Consider the following 20842-nt stretch of genomic DNA (forward strand, 5'->3'; position numbering starts at 1 on the left):
TTTGTTTTCTTTTTTTAATATCATTATTTTGGTTTTTAGGGACAGCATTTACTCTAGGTTTTTTTACTCGATGCCCTATTACTATATTGATGTTGCTTTTGTAATTTGTGAATTTGTATATGTGGTTAAAAATATCACATTGTGGGGCAGCTAGATGGTGCAGTGGATAGAGCACCTGCCCTGGATTCAGGAGGTCCTGAGTTTAAATCCAGCCTCAGACACATAACACTTACTAGCTATATGACCCTGGGCAAGTCACTTAACCCCATTGCCTAGCCCCCCCCCCCAAAAAAATATATATATATATCACATTGAGATATTTCCAATACTGTGCCTAATCCTGCCATTAAGAAATGGTTTGGCACTGTAAAAGATAGATGACATGGATTCCAGAACCTTAAAAATACTTCCTAAAAATAAAACCATATACCTTATTTTCATTTTAACATAGATTTTGTTGAGGAGTGTTGGTTGGAGAGAATCCAGAAACACAAGATATGTATGATTTTCTTTCTTTCAGATATTACCTAAATATAAATGACCTAAAATGTCATTTAAGATTTAACATTCCAATCTCATGCAGTTATCTTATTTTTAATTAAGTTGTTGGAGTCAACATGGTGTTGTAAATACTATACTTGAAGTCAGAAGACCTAGGTCAAAACCTGGCCCTGTGACCTTGGCCAAAAATTTGCTTAACCTCTCTGAGCCTTTGTAAAATGAGGGCACTCATATTATACCTGAATTACATTACCACATAGAGTAGTAGAGATGATTAACTGTATGTAAAATGCCTTATCAAGCTTATAATGCTGTATAACTATGCTATTAGTGATAAGATATTCTCTTAGAAATTTTTCTGAACATTCATATATCTTAATTTGCTTTTTCTACAGTCATTACTTTAATAGAAATTGGTTGATGGAAAATATAACTTGTTAAATAAGAGTGTAATTTAAGTTGAATTTTTTTTTTACAACAATCAAGTAATTTTGTTTGATTAAATTTATTTTCTCTACTTAAAACCGGATGACTTAATTTGCTTTGTATTTGCCACTACCGTTCAGCCTAGAAATTTCTCCTTTCTGCTGAATTCATCATGCTTGTCAGTATGAATAACAATGGTGGTATTTATCATTCAGTATTCAACGCAGCAAAACTTGTAGAGCTTATTTGTAAATTATGCTGGAAATCCTAGTCACCCAGTTTAGGAGTTTAGGAATAAAAATACTGTTGGCTGGTTCTTTCTGGCAAAGCTCGATAAGATTTTTCCTACCGATTACTAGCATCCACATTATACATTGGAAGGATTCTTATAAAAGTCTATAGGCCACCACAGGTAGAGTGCTATACTTGCAGTCAAAACCACCTGAGTTCAAATCCTGCCTCAGACATCTAGTGTCTGTGTGACCCTGGACAAGACCCCACTTATTAAACGGGGATAATTACAGCTGTTTTGAGGCTCAAATGAGATAATATAGAGAAAGTGCTTTGCAAACCTTAAAGTGTTTGTAAATTAAAGTAAATGAGGGCTATCACTACTTGTAATTCTTCCCTATCTTTCCCTTCTTGTTTCTGCAACAAAACCAGTTCCCTTTGATAAGAAACTAGTATACTTTTTCCTCCTGTCTTTCAAAATTAGGGTAACTCAAAAAATAAAAGTATAAAATGTCCATCAGTCTTATAAAGGTTCTCTTCAGTTTTGGTGGCAGGGTGACCCAGAAAGATGGACTGAGAGTCAAAGGATTAAGTATTTCCTTCATCCCAGTGCCTCTTCTCTTTGGATTATCCCCAGTTTATCCTGTATATAGCTTGTTTATATGTCTCGATTTGCATGTTGTCTCCTCCATTAGAAGTGAGCTCCTAGAGGACGGGGACCATCTTCTGCCTTTCTTTTATCCCCAGCTCTTAGCACAGTGCCTGGCACACGATAGGCACATGAGTGAATATTGTTGACTGACTAGTAGGTATTGGTATTCTCAAAATGTGAGATTTATTGAATCAGTATACTTCTAGAGGAACCTGTGTCAATATTGATTTCTCACCATATATAAAACCAGAAGACAAAAGTAAGTTGTAACTAAAGGAAAGGCTACCTTACAGGCTCTCCTTGGAGTTGAAGTTGGTTTTCCTACGTATCTAAAGGCAGCAAAAGACATCATTTCATGGGACACGTAGTCGTTTCATGTTGCAGGGATCTTAATAAATATTTACAAAAAAGCCACCATGAAAATATTGTAGATTACATTCCCAACAGTTGTTTTCATGTACAAGGAAGTAGAGAAAATCTGTGGAGAATTTTGTAAGACTCTCCACATAAGTTGACATGTAATTTAATTTTCAATGATTTGAATGCAATGGTGGGTAGTTTGATTCCAGATTAATAAAGAGACTTAAGGCAATATATGCTTTAGATTACACAAAAATATCATGCCTATATAGTGTTAATACTTTCTTCAAGAGGAGTGTGGAAGTGCTGGGCATGGTGAGCACCAACTAATCTAAGTAAAATGAAGTATAGACTTTACCTTGCCAGAAACAGACCTGTTACCAGTATAGGAAGAATTTCAGAATCATTTGTCTGTATGCAGTCAGACCATCAGGTTGTTTAAAACCAAAATCAAAATCATTACCAAATTATAAGAAAGAATAAAAATGGAAACAAGCTTATGTGCAATTAAAAACAATCCCAGCCTAAATTTTAAAAATATATATTGACCACAAAAAATAAGAAATGACAGAAGAACACTTGTGGAGAGTATCACCATTTCTTTAGGATGTTGAGTTGTAGTAAGTCATTGGCTATAATAAGGAGGCCAAACAAGCCTAGAAACACCTCAGCTACAAAATATTGGATCTACTTGACAAACAAAGAAATTTGGTAGCAACAGCAGCGATGGTTTAGATTATGTTTATTAAATTGTGCTATGGAAGACAGGAAAACTATGAGCAATATCACTTCATAAAATTGTTAAAAGCAGTGTCAGGAAAAGCAAGTTTATAGGAATCTCAATTAAAATGCTTAAGCCAGACCATCCCTAAAGTCTTTAAGGACTCAATTTATTAAGTATTTATTAAATGCCTACACTGTGCAAGGCATTGTGATAAATGTTGAAGATACATTAACAAAATAAAATAGTTTCTCTCCTAAAGAATCTTATGTTCTATAAGATGGAAGTAGGGAAAAAACCAACAAATGGGAGGAAAACATAAAAGATCTGCCTTGTGAGAAACTTGTCCCCATCATCATAGTCCTGGTTATACATTGCAAGGAAATAGAAATGGTTCTAAAGAAAACAAGACTAGGTGGTACAGTAGACCAGACCATGTCTACTCAGTGGAGATCCGTCCTGGAAGCAAAACGATTTTGAGGGTGTTGAGAAATCAGTTCTCAACATAACAATCATCAAGGATTTATTAGGTACCTTGTATACGCTGGTTACTATACTAGGTCTTAGAATACAAAGATAAAAAATGAAACAGGGGCTGCCCTCAAGAAACTTATATTTTTATTGGAGGAGACATGGAAGTACATAAAAAGTACAAGGTAAATTGGTTGGGGAGAAGTGCCAGCAGCTGAGGGAATTAGGAAAGGCCTCATATAGTTGATATATGAACTGAGCTTTGAAGGAAATTAAGGATTCTAAGAGACCTAGGTGAGAAGGGATCATATTCCAAGCATTGGGGACAGCCTGAACAAACTCACAGAGATGGGAGTCTTTGGTTTATTTTTTTGTTTTGTTTTTTGGTGAAGCAGTTGGGGTTAAGTGACTTGCCCAGAGTCACACACAGCTAGTGAGTATTATGTGTCTGAGGCCAGATTTGAACTCAGGTCCTCCTGACTCCAGGGCTGGTGCTCTATCCACTGCACCACCTAGCTGTCCCAAGATGGGAGTCTTATGGGAACTGTAAGAAGACTGGTTTGGCTGAACCAAGGAGTGCTTGTAGGGGAGTATGTATATTAAGGTTGGAAAGGTAGGTCAATGCCTGGTTTTAAAGGGATTTAAATGTCAAACAGGAATATAAATATGACATATCTGAAAGAGAGAGGGTAGCACATGTTTAGAAAAAATTATGGACATTATTATTAGGAAAAATAACAATGAAAATGTTTTTAACTACTGACTCATATCCCTAGTTTCTCATCTCTGTAAATCTACAAGAATAAGCTTCATGTATATTAAGTGCATACTTAATAAAGATCTGAGAGGAAAAGTTCTTTGTAAATGGTATTCTATAGCAAACTACAGGTTTATCGTCACACTATTGCCTAGAAGGTGTGGAGTATACTAGCTCCCACTATGCTTATTGTTTGTTGGCTATGAAAAGTATTTGATTCAAAACAAAATGCTGCTGTAAAAGCTCCCCTTGCATGCAGATGTTAAAATCGTAGATTCCTTGAAAGATGCAACAACCTATGTAACTTTGTTTGACAGCTGATTATTAACATCATTCAGTCCGTAAAATAGGTATTTGAACAATTCCCTCTTGGTGATCAATCTTCCACATGCTGATAATGTATTGCTTGTATTAGGTTTTAGAACATTGTAGAACCTCCTACTTTTCCAGTCTTCTTACACTTTACTCCCCTCAGTGCACTCTACCATCTACCATGCTAGCCTAACTGCTGTTTCTCCCATACCCTATCTCCCACCTCCATTCCTTCGCTCTTATTGGCCCCAAGTCTGGAATGCTCAGCCCACTGGTAGTTTTCTTAGCTTCTTTTTTTTTTTAAATTAATTTATTTTGATTTTTCAACAATCACTTTCATATGCTTTTGAGTTTAAAATTTTCCTCCCCCTCCTTCTCCACCAACCTGCCCAAGACAGCGCACAAAATAGGCTATACATATATATTTCTATTAAACATATTTTCACATTAGTGATGTTGTAAGTAAGAATTAGAACCAATTGGAGGAATTTAGCTTCTTTCAAGACTAAGCTAAGACTCATCTTCCTGAGTTTGAATCTGGCCTCAGATACTTACTAGCTGTGTGTCCCTGGGCAAGTCACCTAACCCTATCTGCCTCAGTTTCTTCATCTGTAAAATGAGCTAGAGAAGGAAATGGCAAACCACTCTAGTATCTTTGCCAAGAAAATCCCAAATGGGGTCACACAACTGAAAACAACTGAGCAACAACAAAAAGTCAGTAGAGACGTGCGTGGTTACCGTGAATAGGCAAAGAATTGCACGTTAAAAGGTGCCTAAAATATATGATCAAAGAGATACACAAAGGTCTCAAAAACCGTAGTACAGTTTTAAGCTTCAATGGATTAAATAGCTTTAATAGGACTAGTAATTTTGGGACTCTCTCTCTGAAAGTGAAGTTAAGTCTGCAACATAGTGAAAGTAAGCAATTACCAATAGACAACCATTTCATCAATTCGTGTTAAGTAATACCAGAAGCCCCAGGAGAAGGTCCAAAAGACATTAATGGATAATTTACAGGACATGGATAAGAATCGCACTAGATGAGAAGGCATGAATGTCTGTCTACATCATTACAAGGAATATCCCCATTGACCAGATCAGTGGATGCATCTTCATTTATCTTTTCAGTCACTTTTTAGCACTTGTGATCTATAGTGTCTTCTTTTCAGCCTATAGATAATGTCCATCCTTAAGAAATCAACACGAAAACCCTTTTTTTTTGTTCTATATTTTTCCACTTCTTTCCTTCATCTGAGCTCCTAAGTCCTTTAATTTGGTTGCTTACCCAGTAATGAAGCAGAGATCTGCACTTAAAAAACCTACCTCCTACCTGACAGATACAATAGATACTTAGTGACTTAACCTATTTTACCTCTCTAAAGCATTTGATACTTTCAGGTAACACTGTTCATCACCTTCTGGTGATGTCCTGGACTTCTGTAGCAGAGCCCTGCCTCTCAGTGTTTCTCTGTGCTATGTCTTTTCAGCAGCTCTGCCCCAAACTTCTTCACTTTCATAGTAAGAGTCCCTCAGAGCACAGTCCTTGATCACTTAGACTTCTTATTTTACAGAACTTAAGAAATACTCACTTTCATGAATTTAATTAACTCTGTGGACAAGTTCTTTTTTTCTCATCAATTAGTTTAATCTTATATATCAGTATTCTTTCCTATGAGACATTTTAAACAAGATATCTTCCCAGGTGTCCAGTATCCTGAGATACAGATGGATTGTTACATGGATTAAATGGGATATAATAGATGTGAAACCATTAATTGATAAGGTGTAACTGATAAATTATCATATTTACTCCGCAATCCTCTTTGATAGTAGACATTAGCACTACCCATCTAGGTATCCAATGCCAGAAACCTCAGGGTTATTTTGAATTTACCTGCAGACTTTGGAACAGATGCCAATTCCTACTATCCTTTCATGCATCATCTGTGTGTATCCCTTCCTTGAACTGAGCTGTGGTCCTCTCTCCCCTGCTATCTCACAGCCGTCTTACTTTATTTTTCTCCTACCAGCACTACCCCCTAGAATCTCTTCTTATACTGCTACTGAGCGTGGTTTTTCATGGTGCCCCCTTCCTCTGTGCTGTGGTGACTGCCTGTTGCTCTGCACATTCACATTAGAGGTTCTCATCAATCATTGTCACTTAACTAAATAAATGCTCACTGTGTACTGAGTGCACATCAAAGTGCCCAAATTATTTTCCTCCCTCATTTTATCTAGTCTGTTGAACATCTCGTGCGTGAGTGCCCAGTGCCACCTCCATATGTTCATTTTGTTCCTACCTGATTCTTCTCTGAAGCAGTAACTGGGATGCCCTTTTGTTTTTTCTTCTCCGGCTTCTTGATGCTGTCCACTCAGATCCTCCATGAAACTTCACCCTCTTTAGACGCCTGCTGAAGTCTGTGCTGTAGATGTTAAACTTCCACAGCTTTTCATTCTCTGTCACGTCCATCCAAATTTATTTTTGTATTTTGCCTCAGAAATAAACTTGCCTTTCGCCTGTGTGTTTGGTAAATACCTTACTATTTATTCATGTATTGGTTTCATTCTGAAGTCTTTATTTCTCATCTATTTTCAAGTTTCTAAGACTTAAATATAGTCATTACTAGAACAGGGTGCAGGTCTAGGTAATTATTTTGCACAGTGCTCTCTGTACATGTTAATGATTGATAAAAGTACTTAAAAGGACTTATGGATGCTAAGTACTGAGTACATTTTTTCTTTTTCAAATGCTTCTTGAAAAGTTAGAATTGTCTTCTTTTTTAATTGAATAGCTTCCTTGACAGTTCATCTTAATCTTTTTGACTCAGTCTTTTAGCTTTTTAGGCCCAATTGCATGGATAAATGTTGAATAATGAATTTCAAGAGCATGAAAAATATATTCTTCTTTAAGATTATCCTTGCAAGTTATTTTGTAAGGAGGTTCCACCCTGATGAGGTTATGGGTAAAGGTAACTAATAAGAATTACCTTAGTAAACCAAAAAGATTGAATTGAAAGGAAATTTGAATTCTAGTAGCACTCTCTAGGAGTCTCTTTGGGCACCATGTCATTTTGGATAATAAAGCCTAAAAATACATAAATTTTAGTTGACTTTAAGTTAAAAAAGTTAAAGTTTAATTCCTTTGAATCTTAAATCAAAGATAAGGAACTGATAGTAGATTTAGTTGTGTACAATACTAGGAAGTAATCTCTTTTATTCTTAAACTGTCCTTGGCTATTCACATTAAGATTCAGCAAAAATGAAACAAAAAAAACTTTCTGAATTTTAAAAACTATTGATTTTTAATCTAACCTTTCTTTTGACTAGAATATTTCCCTTACTCCTCTCTAGCAAAGGTAGATAAGTGCATGTATGTATGGTTTGTCATTCATGAAAAAATCTCATCGTTTTTGGTTGGTAGAGGAATCTTATCCTTTTATTACTTTTGAAATCTCAGGTAAAAAAAAAGTTGCTGCTCTTTCCTAGCTGTGTGTGGCTATTTAAAAATTTTTATTAATAACTATTTTGATTCAGTCACTTAATAAATAATAGGGCATATGTATATATTTATATATATATACACACACACACATATATATATATATCTAGTATCTTAGATATACATAGATGTCTGGGTTTCTTAATCTTTGAAAAATTGGTTTGGAGTAAATTTTTCTGTTTAAAGCCCTTCTCTGATATGGGGTTTTGTAGCTGATATTTGATTCTTGAAGGCTGTGCTAGCAGGGCACGAGATTGTAGATATTTTCAAACTAGAAAGTATCAGATATAAGGCAGGCAGCAGACTGTGTGTCTCTTTCCCATTGACTATGTCAGAGTTCAGATACGCTTTTAACCAGAAGATTGGCAACCAAATAACAAGTATTTTTGGCTATAGAAATTTATGAAAGTGTTCACTAAGGCTGAGAGCAATGGTTGCAACCTGCACCAGGAGTTCCCACACAGATGAAATTACAGATGATTAAATTATGAAAATAATTACATTGAAATATTGTATACTGATTTGCTTATTTACATTGAAGGAAATGCTGTGTTTCCAATTGTCCTTTTTCATTGTGTTTCATTTTACTTTTTTTCTTTCCAGTTATTCTACATATTTAATATCTGTATAGTATTTTGTACTTAAATATCTTTTGGTTATACTTGATTATTCCTGATAACAAAACTCCTAAGTTAGTTCAGTATAATTATTCACGTTTTACAGATGAGAAAATTGAGACACACAGAGAAAGGTTGAAAAATTTTCTCAAGATCACTCAGACAAGGTCAGAATCAAAATCCACAGTGCCCTAGTGCATGTAATTGAAATAGTGAGAAGATTAGGAGTCAGGCCTAGATATGCCAAAGTCAGGTCTATGACTAACTTGTTTTGTCACTATCCAAGTCACTTTCCAAGTCACTTTCCCTCTTTGCACCTCAGTTTCCTTATCTGTAAATGTGGAAGTTTGGTTATATTATTGATATATGCTAAGGTTTGATTGATACCTAAAGTCTTTTCTACTTCTCCCACTGTATGATGGCAGTTACACTCTTCAAAGGTGGGTGGTCATTTACCACACATTTTGGCTTGTCCCTTTTAAGTGTCCGGGGTTCAAGGCTGATGTAAGCCAAGTTTAAACCACATCTGCTTCATACTGAAACCCTTCAGTGCAAAACCCTTCAATCTTGTTTCCCCTCATTTGTGGTCTTCAAACAAAGGGTGATGACCACTTGTCAGATAGCAGATTCCTTTTCAAATAGGCAATTGGACAAGATAACCTTTGAGGTCCCTTTTTTGAGTGAGTGGAAGATGCGGTGAACTAGAGAGATCTTGCCGAATGTGGTGCTAAAATATAGGTTAATGACTAATATGTTCTCTAATTTTGCCAGGAATTAAAGTGAAGCTTTTTGGTCTATGTTTTGTGGTCTCTGTTCCCTTTCCTTTTTTAGAAATGGTGATATTTGTACTTCCTCAATGCTTCTGTACCTCTCTCATTCTCCAGAGTCTTTCAAAGAACACTGACAGTTAATTAACTAATATTGATTAAATGCCTACTATGTGCTAGACACGGTGCTTAGCAGAACAAACAAACAAACCACTCCCTGCTCTCCAGAAGTTCAGCCTAAATGTATGACTATTAATTTCCCTCCTCATAACACTCTTCTCTCTTGGTGGTTCTTCTCCTTGTCTGACTACTTTTTCAGTATCCCTCACCAAGAGCATCATTCGTGATCCTTCCCTTCTGTAGTCCTGGATGCCTCTGTGCAGATGACTGCCAGATCTTTATGTCTAGCTCTCATCTCTACCAACTACTTGTCTGTACATCTCTACTTGTATGTCCCATAGGCAACTCAAATTCATCCTATCGAAAATGGAACTTACAATCTTTTTCCCTAAAACCCACAATTCTTCTAACTTGCCTGTTTTTTTTTTCAGGAGCACTATCAGTCTTCCAGTCATCATGTTTGCAAGCTTGAAGTCATCTTTGACTTTTCTCTTTCCCTCCCCCTTCACCCCAACGTCCAGACAATTTCCAGGTCTTGTCACTTCTGCCTCTACAACATATCTTTTCCTCTTCTTATTACTCTTATGGCTTCCACCTTCATTAAAAGCCCTAATTACATCTCCCCTTAGCTATTGAATATCTCCTAATTTTTCTTTCCAAAAATATTATATAGACACTTGTGTCTCTTCATGGAATAGTCATAAAATAATAAAAATAACAATCCAATAACTGGGAAAGGACCCAATGTTTGTTTTTAGCACCCCTTTATAATACAGTATTTGAATGCTGTTTATAACTAAGCATAAATTAAATGTTCCAGTAGTACAGCAATAAATCATCCATCATTATATATGAAATATATAATAAATTTCAGGATACTTAAGAAAAATAATATTTAATGCAGGTATTGTAAGTAGTTCAAACAATAAGTGTCCATTGAATTTTCACTAATTTGACAGAGATGGAGGATATTATTTTGATCTGAGTGTGATCTTATTTGTCTTAGTAGTCATAGGGCTCTATTTTTATTTGTACATCAAGTTGGACCTGTTAAAATTCAAAGCAATTATAACTTGGATGATTCTTAGATTGTTGTCATGTTAATTTTATGTGTCCTTGTATCACATTTGTTCTTTCTTGCCTGATAAAATCTTCCTGATTGTGTTTGCTTAATTGTAGTCTTTGCATTTCATCCTCTCTTACCATTTTGTTTTGTTTTTAGACAGAATTAGAGAAAGTAGGGGGAATGAATGGTAACTGTATCAGCAGGTCTTTTTTGTTTTTAGGTTAGTTTATCCTATACATATGAAACAAAAGATGCCCTATGCTTGGTGCTGACCATCATGAATGGAGGAGATTTGAAGTTCCACATATACAATATGGGAAACCCCGGCTTGGATGAAGAGCGGGCTATTTTCTATGCTGCAGAGCTGTGCTGTGGCTTGGAAGATTTACAAAGGGAAAGAATTGTTTACAGGTAAGAGTTAATGGCAGTAATGGCAGGCCGCTGCAAAGGTCTCTTCTCATTCAGCATAGAAACTTGAGCATGGAGGAGACCAGCTGCTGAGGAGGCCCATCCTGTGCTTTTAGAAAAGCTGTGTCATGTTAGGGAGATCTCTTATGCTATTGAAATGTAGTTTATAAAGATGAGCACATTTCTTTTTCGTTTTCATTGAGGTTCATTTTTATAATATACCTGTCTGTGTGATCTCTACTGAATATAGTAGTAAAAGTGAGCTTAAAGTTTTTAGGTTAGAAATTGACAGTAATTTGATTAAATAATCTACATGCTCTTCAAATAGGTATGAAAAGAGAACATTTTTCTGATCTTACAGATAATTCATTTAATTCTGTTACATAAATTAGCATGGACTCAACAGAAAAAATACCCAAGGAAAATCTAAAAAGCAACAGTTTGTGTTATGATGTGTTTTTTTAACCTGAACATAATTTTTAAAAGATTAGAAATGAACTTTATTTAGTAATATTAACTTCAAGTATTTAAATGAATCAAAATGTTCATAAAGTATAATTGCTAGTAAAATAATAAAATTATTAAAAGAAATATGCTGTTTTGACTCACTCTTAAACTCTTGCCCTGTGTGAGTTCTCCATAAAATAGTCTTTTTTGGCAAGTGTATGTTTGATATTCAAACAATGTAGCCAGCCTATTGTAGCTGTTCTCTCTGCAGCAGAGTTTGAATGCTTGGCAGTTTAGTTCGAGAAGGGATCCCAGTGTCTGGTATCTTATCCTGCCAGGTGATCTTCAGAATCTTCCTAAGATGATGCAAATAGAAGGGTTTCAGTTTCCTGGCATGGCATTGGTATACTGTAGTCCAGGTTTCACAAGTGTACAAAATGAGGTCAGCACAACAGCTCTGTAGACCTTCAATTTGGTAGTCAATCTAGTATTACTCTTCTCTCCCACACTTTCCTTCAGAGCCTCCCAAACACTGAGCTAGCTCTGGCAATGCATGTGTCAACCTCATTATCAATGTGTACTTCCCTGGAAAGTATACTACAAGGTAAATGAACTTATCCACAGCATTCAAAATTTCTCCATTTGCTGTAACCAATGGTTCCACATGGATGGTGTAATGCTGGCTGATGGAGCCACCTGTGTTTTCTTGGTGTTAATTGTTAGGCCAAAATTAGCACAAGCAACAGAGAATCGATCCATACTTTGTGTCTCAGCTTCAGAGGCTGCATTGAATGCAGAATCATCTGCAAACAAAAAATCATGCACCATCACTCCTTCTACTTTGGTCTTGGCATGTAGCCTTTTCAAGTTGAAGAATTTACCATCAGTGCAGTAGCTGACCTTGATCTCATGTTCATCCTCATTGAAGGCATTTAATAACATGGCTAAAAACATCATGCTAAAAAGCATGGGAGCAAGCATACCTTGTTTCACTCCATTGGTGACTGGTAAAGCATGAGAGCATCGTCGATTATCCAGAACCCTGGCAAGCATGCCATCCTGAGATTGATATACATACTGATGAACTTCTCTGGGCAACCAAATTTTGACATAATTTTCCATAAACCCTCACAACTGACAGCATCAAAGGCCTTGGTCAGATCTATAAATGTTGTATACAGACCTCTGTTCTGCTATTGGTATTTCTCCTTGAGTTGTTGGGCAGCAAACACCATGATCGTTCCTCAGCCCTTTCTGAAGCCACACTGGCTCCCAGATAGATGACCATCTTCCAGGTGAAGGATCAGCCTATTAAGGAGGACTCTAGAAAGAATTTTGCCAGCAGTGCCTAACAGAGAGACTCCCTTGTGATTGTCAAGGCACAGTCTATTTCTTTTACCTTTATAGAGGTGACAGTGGAGGTGTCCTTGAACTCCTGGGGATGACCTCCTCTTGCCATATAACCCAGAAAATTTCAGTCAGCTTTTGTATGAGCAATGGACCACCCCACCTTCAGGCTGCTCAGACACCCAGGGGGCTGCCGAATCCCACTGCTGCATCAGTGAGAAGATGACCCTGTAGCCTGGGCCGCCTGTGTTCAGGATTGTGACTACAGCTCCCAGTGTATCTGCACCTACTGCTTTGTCACTTGCCTGTCATCACAGAACTTTGAAATAGGTAAAGATGACAAAATGGTATGGGTGATGTCTTTTGATTCATGTGTAAATTGGATTTAAGTGAGGAACAGTTACACAAAATTGTTGGCCTCACTGTGGTCCAGAGTCATCACAGTCCATTGTCAGGACAGAGTCAAGATGACTGATAATGGTACAAGATGCAGTGGATGACCTTAGCGTCTTTGTTGTCTAACCAAGCTGTAAACATAGTGCCTGCTTCAGCTATCTTCATGGCCATTGGAACAAATTATTCTCATCAGCCTGTTCCACCGGGGGAAGACTTCACTTGCTTGGAGTAGACACCCCCCTAGTCACTGATGGATTTGAGGCCTGTTAATTAACCTCAACCTGGTTTAGCCCATCTGCCTAAATGGTTTGCTGAGATATGGCCACTGTGCATGCTACAGCTTCTTGGAACCACAGGTGAGAGTTAAATGGATCAGATGGACACCAAAGGTGGAAAGCAGCCCTGAAAAGCCCTCACACCAGAGATACTGGTCTCCCCTGGACACACCCTGCACCAAACATACTTTTATGAGATTTTTAGAAGAAGGAACTGCTTCTAGTTGGGGAAGCTTAATGGAGGAGAGGTATCACTTGGACTGGGCTTTGAAGCTAGAGTTAGGGTATATGGAGTGTGTCCAAATAATTGTATTGAGGTAAAAGAGAGCATGAAGAGGTCAGAATTATGAATTATCAAATTTGGAGCATAGAATACATGAAGGAAGTAATGTGAAATAGGACTGGAAGGGTGGGCTGGAACCAGGCTGTGTGGGGCCTTGAATGTTTGGCTATCAAGTGTGCATTTTACTTGATGTACCAGTGAGGAAGCCATTCATCAAAGCAAGAGAATGACTTAATCACGCATGTACATTAAGAATATTAGTTGCACTACAGTGTAAAGGATGGATTGACATTGAGTATGTAGGACATGAAACTAGTTAGGAAACTATTACAATAATCAAAGACTGAAGTGATAAGAATCTGAAGTTGGATGTTTACAATTGAAGGGGGAGAAAAATGATAGATATGATAGTACCACATTTGACAATTGATTAAGAAAAGGTAAGGTCAAAAATAATCATCAAGTCTCAAGAGTGTATCACTGGTAAAACATGGTGATGCTATCAAGAGAAATAAATTAGGCAGTAAGTTGGATTTTGAGTGGGAAATGATGGATTCAACTTAGGGTGCTGATTTTGGAGTGCTAGAAACATTTATTTGGAGATTTTAAGTAGGCAGTGGGAAATATTTAAAAGTTCGGAGAGAGAGAGGTTGGGGCTGGAGATTAAGATTTGAGAGTTATCTGCGTAGAGGTCAATCAACAAGAAACTATTAAGCACCTACTATGTGCTAAACATTAGAAATACAGAAAAAGGGAGGCAAAAATAGTCACTATTCTCACAGAGTTCAAAAATCTAATGAGAGACAGTCTTTGAAGATTTACAAATGATAAAATGTCACCTAGGAAGAAAAGAAAATGCAGAGGAGAGGAAGCAGAGTGGTAACCCTCAAACTTGGGGATTAGAAGAACAAGGGAAGGAAACCAAGAAAACTAAATAGGGATGGGGGAGAATTGATAAGAGTGGTCATTCCATGGTCAGCAAGCATTTATTAAGCACCTTCTGTATGCCAAGCACTGTACTAAGTACTGGGGATACAAGGATATGTAGAGACAGGTCCTTTCCTCTAGGCGCTCACAATCTAACGAGGAAGACAACATGCAAACATCTGTGTACAAACAATCTACGTACAAAATAAATGAGGAATAATCAGCAGAGCGAATTAGAACTAGAAGGGTCTGGAAAAGGCTTCCTGTAGAAGATGGCCTTTACACTGGAACTTGAAGGAAGGAAGCCAGGAGACAAAGATGAGGAGAGGTAACATTCCAGGCATGGGAGAGGGCCAGTGATAATGCCTGGCGCTGAGAGATGGAGTGTCTTGTTCAAGGAACAGCCAGAAAGCCAATGTTGCTGGATTGGAGAGAACATGGTTGTCACAGGGTTTGGGGTTGTGTAAGATGTAAGAAAATTGGATAAGTAAGAGGATGCTAGGTTTTTGATTGCCAGTGGATTTTGTATTTCATCCTGAAGATGATAGGGAGACACAGGAGTTTATCAGGTTGGGGCTTGACGTGGTAGGACCTGCACTTTAGGAAAATCATTTGGGGATTGACTAGAGTAGGAGAAACGTGGGTCCCATAGACCAACTAGCAGAACATTGCAGTAGTCCAGGCCTGCACTAGAGTGGTGGCAATATCAGAGGATAGAAGGGGGCATATTAGATATGTTGCAAAGGTGAAGTCAACAGGCTTAGGTGAGTCAGGGGTTAAGGATGATACCTAGGTTTCAAACCTGAGGGGCTTACATTCTAATTGGGGAGGCATCACATAAAAGGGTACTAAAAAGTGCAAGGGTGAAAGGGAGATAGAGAAGGTATCCTCTCCAGGCAAGGTAGAAGAGCCCATCTCCAGAGATTCAGGAGCTGACTCAAGAAAGTGAGCAGTGGTTGGCCCCAGGCTCTTCCTCAAATGGAAGTTCTGGGCTAGAACTCATGGATGGGAGGAAGGAGCCAGCAACAGGAGCAGAAAAATCCCTAGGATGAGAAAGCAGTTAGGACTGTGATAGAAAAGTTCAGGTAGAAGTAGAGTCAGGTAAGAAGATCAAATGGAGATAATCACTGAGTAGTTGTACATAAAGTGCTGTGTAACTCTTAAAGCACTATATAAATGTAAAGAATTACAGAAATTACAACTGTTTTTAGCTTTAACATTTTAGCACAGAAACTGCGTGTATGTATATACAGGAATTAAAAATATATCAAATATATTCCTATCTCCACTTTCAAATCTAAAGAAATAGGTTTTGATTCTTGGCTCATGCTATACCAGAGTGTGTAAGCAGGTCTAAAGGATGAGAACAATTAACATGCCATCTCCTGTTTTCAGTTAGAAGAAATGTGGATTTTGTAACCATTAGCTGATGAGGCTTAAAGTGTTTATAGGAAAAGACAATCATTTCCTAAATCATGCTTTCAGTAACTTAAATCAGCTCCTTTAATTGCATTTGGGAACCAGAGATTCCATAACAGAGTCTAATGTCCTCCATGTGGGTTGTATCTATCAATAATTGAACCTCAATGTTCTGCACTGACATTACTTAGTGCGCTCAAAGGGTAATTCCAAGGAAAAATAATTTTGGTTATAAACAGCCTTAAAGTTTATGTAGTCCCATCAGGGGCATGAAATAATAAACAATTCTACTCCTTAGGAGAAATTTATAAATATAAAGAGAAAAGTCATATTTAATATCTCAGAATTCCAAAACTTTACACATTTCCAATAGCACCCTGATTTTTCAGATTTTAGTAGGCAAACACAAAAACATGTATTTGGTTTCTGTCCTCCAGTAAAGAGGCAGAAGATGTCCCAATCTCATTTTGTGAATTTTTTATGCATACCCTGGCTCATGTGAATTAAACTTTAGCTCTAAATTCATGCTGACTTAAAAGAAAAAAATTTAAAGCATAATATTAAAAGTCTGATTAAAATGAATATACTTGCTGAGTATACTTTGAATTCTTTGTTTCTCTTACATTCTTAGGTGTAGTTGAAAGAAATCTTTTGATACTGCAAAGAGGATAAAAATTGGATGGTTATAATCACCTACCAGTCATACTAAAATCAACTTTACCAACTCATGTCGGTTACTTTAAGGTTCCTGTGGCCTACCTTATGTCAGATGTTTCCAAGGATGCAAATTTTTTTTATTGTAATATTTCTTTGTAAAAGAAAAAGTCACCAAAATTTATAGACATGAAGCATGTAAGAAGGATGAATGAAGGTCATTTTATGTATCCAAATGTATATGCATAAGTAGACCAAACTGGGTAGGGCATCATAGAATATAGCTTTGCCCACCTCTAAACTGCCCATTGGATCCATAATTAAATCATTGAATTTGTCCCAAATTATCAATAGTAGGAGTAGGGATGATTGTTGTTGTTTTATCCTTAAACGGTTTCTATCAGCTGCTAATTTCATGCAATTAGTAGAAATAAATCCATTGATCTACTTTGGTTTAACCTCTGCCACATTTGCTTTTTACTACTTTATACAACTTCGCTTCATAATAAGATCACAATTCATAGCAAAATTTGCAAAATCTACCTGTGCAACAGCGAGAATAACTCCAGATTCTGACTTGCACAACTTGGGTTCAAATCCCTCCCCTGCTTGTACATCCTTTGTAACTTGGGCAAGTCCTGTAACTTTACTAGACTTCAGTCACCTCATCTATAAAATGATAAGATTGAATTAAGTGACTTCTGAAGGCCCTTTCAGCTTAAAATCTATAATCCTCATAAAAACCTCAGAATGAAAGGCGGAAATATTAAATGCGTTATTTTTACATCATGATGCAATAAAAATTATATGTAATAAAGGGCCAAGGAAAGATAGACTAAAAATTAATTGGAAACTAAATAATCTAATCCTAAAGAATGGGTGGGTCAAATAACAAATCTTAGAAACAATAATTTCATCAAAGAGAATGACCATAATGAAACAGCATACCAAAACTTATGGAATGCAGCCAAAGCAGTTCCTAGGGTAAATTTTATATCTCTTAATGCTCACCTGAATAAAACAGAGAAAGAGGAGATCAATGAATTGGGCATGCAATTAAAAAAGCTAGAAAAAGAACAAATTAAAAATCTCCAATTAAATATCAAATTAGAATTTCTGAAAATCAAAAAAATTAATAAAATTGAAAGTAAGTAAACCATTGAACTAATAAATAAAACTAAGAACTGGTTTTATGAAAAAAAATAAAATAGATAAACCCTTGGTTAATTTTTTTAAAAAAGAAGAAAATAAGCAAAAATGTGGAGCAATTTTGTGCAACTGTATGCCAATAAATCTGACAATCTAAGTGAAATGGATGAATATTTACAAAAATATAAATTGCCCAGATTAACAGAAGAGGAAATAAAATACTTAAATAATCCCATTTTAGAAAAAGAAATTGAAGAAGCCATCAATGAACTTCCTAAGAAAAAATCTCCAGGGTTAGATGAATTTACAAGTGCATTCTACCAGACATTTAAAGAACAACTAATTCCAATGCTGTAGAATCTATTTGGAAAAATAGGTGAAGAAGGAGTCCTATCAAATTCTTTTTATGACACAAAAATGGTGCTGATACCTAAACCAGGAAGAGCCAAAACAAAGAAAATTATAGATAATTTCCCTAATGAATATTGATGCAAAATTTTTAAATAAAATATTAGCAAAGAGATTATGGTAGTTTATCATGATGATAATACACTATGACCAGGTGGGATTTGTACCAAGAGTGCAGGGGCTAGTTCAATATTAGGAAAACTATCTACATAATTGACCATATCCATAACAAAACTAACAGAAATCATATGATTATCTCAGTAGATGTAGAAAAAGCTTTTAAAAAAATACGGCACTCATTCCTATTTAAAAAACACGGGAGAGCATAGGAATAAACGGAGTTTTCCTTAAAATGATAAGCAGTATCTATCTAAAACCATCAGCAAGCATTATATGTAATGGGAATAAACTAGAAGCATTCCCAAAAAGATCAGGGGTAAAACAAGGATGCCCATTATCACCACTGTTATTCAATATTGTACTAGAAATATCAGCTTTAGCAATAAGAGAAGAAAAAAATTGAAGGAATTAAAATAGGCAAAGAGGAAACAAAAGTACTACTCCTTGCAGATGATATGATGGTATACTTAAAGAACCCTAGAAAATCAACTGAAAAACTACTTGGGGGCAACTGGGTGGCGCAGTGGATAGAGTACTGGCCCTGGAGTCAGGAGGACCAGTTCAGATCTGGCCTCAGATACATAACACTTACTAGCTGTCTGATTCTGGGCAAAAGTCATTTAACCCCAATTACCTCAACCCCCCCCCAAAAAAATAAATAAAAACCTGCTTGAAATAATTAACTTTAGCAAAGTTGCAATATATAATCAATCCACATAAATCATCAGTATTTCTATATATTACCGGCAAAGCCCAGCAACAAGAGATAGAAAGAGATATTCCACTTACAATAACTGTAGACAATATAAAATATCTGAGAATCTACCTGCCAAGACAAATCTAGGAACTATATGAACACAATTACAAAACGCTTCACACAAATAAAGTCAGGTCTAAACATTTGGGAAAATATCATTTGCTAAAGGGTGGGCCTAGCTAATATAATAAAAATGACAATTCTGCCTAAATCAATTTACTTATTCAGTGCCATACCAATCCAGCTACCAAAAATTGTTTTATAGAGCTAGAAAAAATAATAAAATTCATCTGGAAGAAAAAAGGTCAAGAATATCAGGGAAATTAATGGAAAAAAAGTGCAAAAGAAGGTGACCTAGCCATACCAGATCTAAAACTGTATTATAAAGCCGTAATCATCAAAACTATTTGGTACTGGCTAAGAAATAGAGTGGTGGATCAGTGGAATAGGTTAGGCATAGAAGTCATAGTAGTAAATGACTATAATAAGCTACTGTTTGATAAACCCAAAGACTCCAACTTCTGGGATAAGAACTCACTATTTGACAAAAACTGCTGGGAGAACTGTAAAATAGTATGGCAGAAACTAGGCATAGACCAACATCTCAAAAGGTAAGGTTGAAATGGGTACATGATTTAGACATAAGGGATGATACCATAAACAAATTAGGAGATTAGTGAATATTTTACCTGTTAGAGATAGAGAACATTATGAAATGCAAAATTGATAATTTTGATTACTTTAAATTAAAAAGTTTTTGCACACATAAAACCAGTGCAACCAAGATTGGAAGGAAAGCAGAAAGCTGGGAAACAATTTTTACAACCAGTGTCTCTGATAAAGACTTCATTTCTAAAATACATAGAGAACTGAGTCAAATTGATAAGAATACAAATCGTTCCCCAACTGATAAGTGGTCAAAGGATATGAACAGGCAGTTTTCAGATAAGGAAATTAAAGCCATCTATAGTCATGTGATAAAAATGCTCTAAACTGCTATTAATTAGGGAAATGCAAATTAAAATGACTCTTGAGATAAGACATCATACCTATCAGATTGGTTAACATGACAAAATAGGAAAATAATAAATGTTGGAGAAGATGTGGGGAAAATTGAAACACTAATGCATTGTTGGTGGAGTTGTGAACTGATCCAACCATTCTGGAGAGCAATTTGGAATTCTGTCCAAAGGACTATCAAACTGTGTATACCCTTAGATCCAGCAATACCACTGTATTGGCCTGTATCCCAAAGAGATCATAAAAAGGGGAAAAGGACCTACATGTACAAAAAATATTTGTATCAGCTCTTTTTGTGGTGACAAAGAATTGGAAATTGAGGGGATGCCCATCAATTGGGAAATGACTGAACAAGTTGTGGCATATCAATGTAGTGGAATACTATCGTGCTATAAGAAATGATGAGCAGGCAGATTTCAGAAAAACTTGGAAAGACTTACATGAACTGATGTTAAGTGAAGTGAATAGAACCAGGAGAACAGCAACAGCTTAACTAGATTAACTATGATAGACTTAGCTCTTCTGAGCAACACAATGATCTAAGACAATTCCAAAAGGATCATGATGGAAAATGCTAACTACATCCAGAAAAAGAACTATGAAGTCTGAATGCAGATTGAAACATACTATTTTCACTTTTTTTGTTGTGTTTTTCTTTCTCGTTTTTCCCTTTTGTTCTAATTCTTCTTTCACAACATGACTAATACGGAAATATGTTTAACGTGATTGTAC

General features: G+C 36.3%; 1 protein-coding gene across 2 annotated transcripts in view; it reads left to right on the top strand.

Moving 5' to 3' along the window:
- Nucleotides 1–20842, top strand: part of GRK4 (G protein-coupled receptor kinase 4) — a 134051-nt gene that overhangs the window by 81890 nt on the left and 31319 nt on the right. For both annotated transcript variants that reach the window (XM_027836183.1, XM_027836184.1), the window contains exon 9: nt 10721–10911. In XM_027836183.1, coding sequence (XP_027691984.1) covers nt 10721–10911 — 191 coding nt within the window. The remainder of the gene's footprint in view (nt 1–10720; nt 10912–20842) is intronic.

The sequence above is a fragment of the Vombatus ursinus genome, unplaced genomic scaffold (assembly GCF_900497805.2).
Source record: "Vombatus ursinus unplaced genomic scaffold, bare-nosed wombat genome assembly UNPS02014818.1, whole genome shotgun sequence".
NCBI lineage: Eukaryota > Metazoa > Chordata > Mammalia > Diprotodontia > Vombatidae > Vombatus > Vombatus ursinus.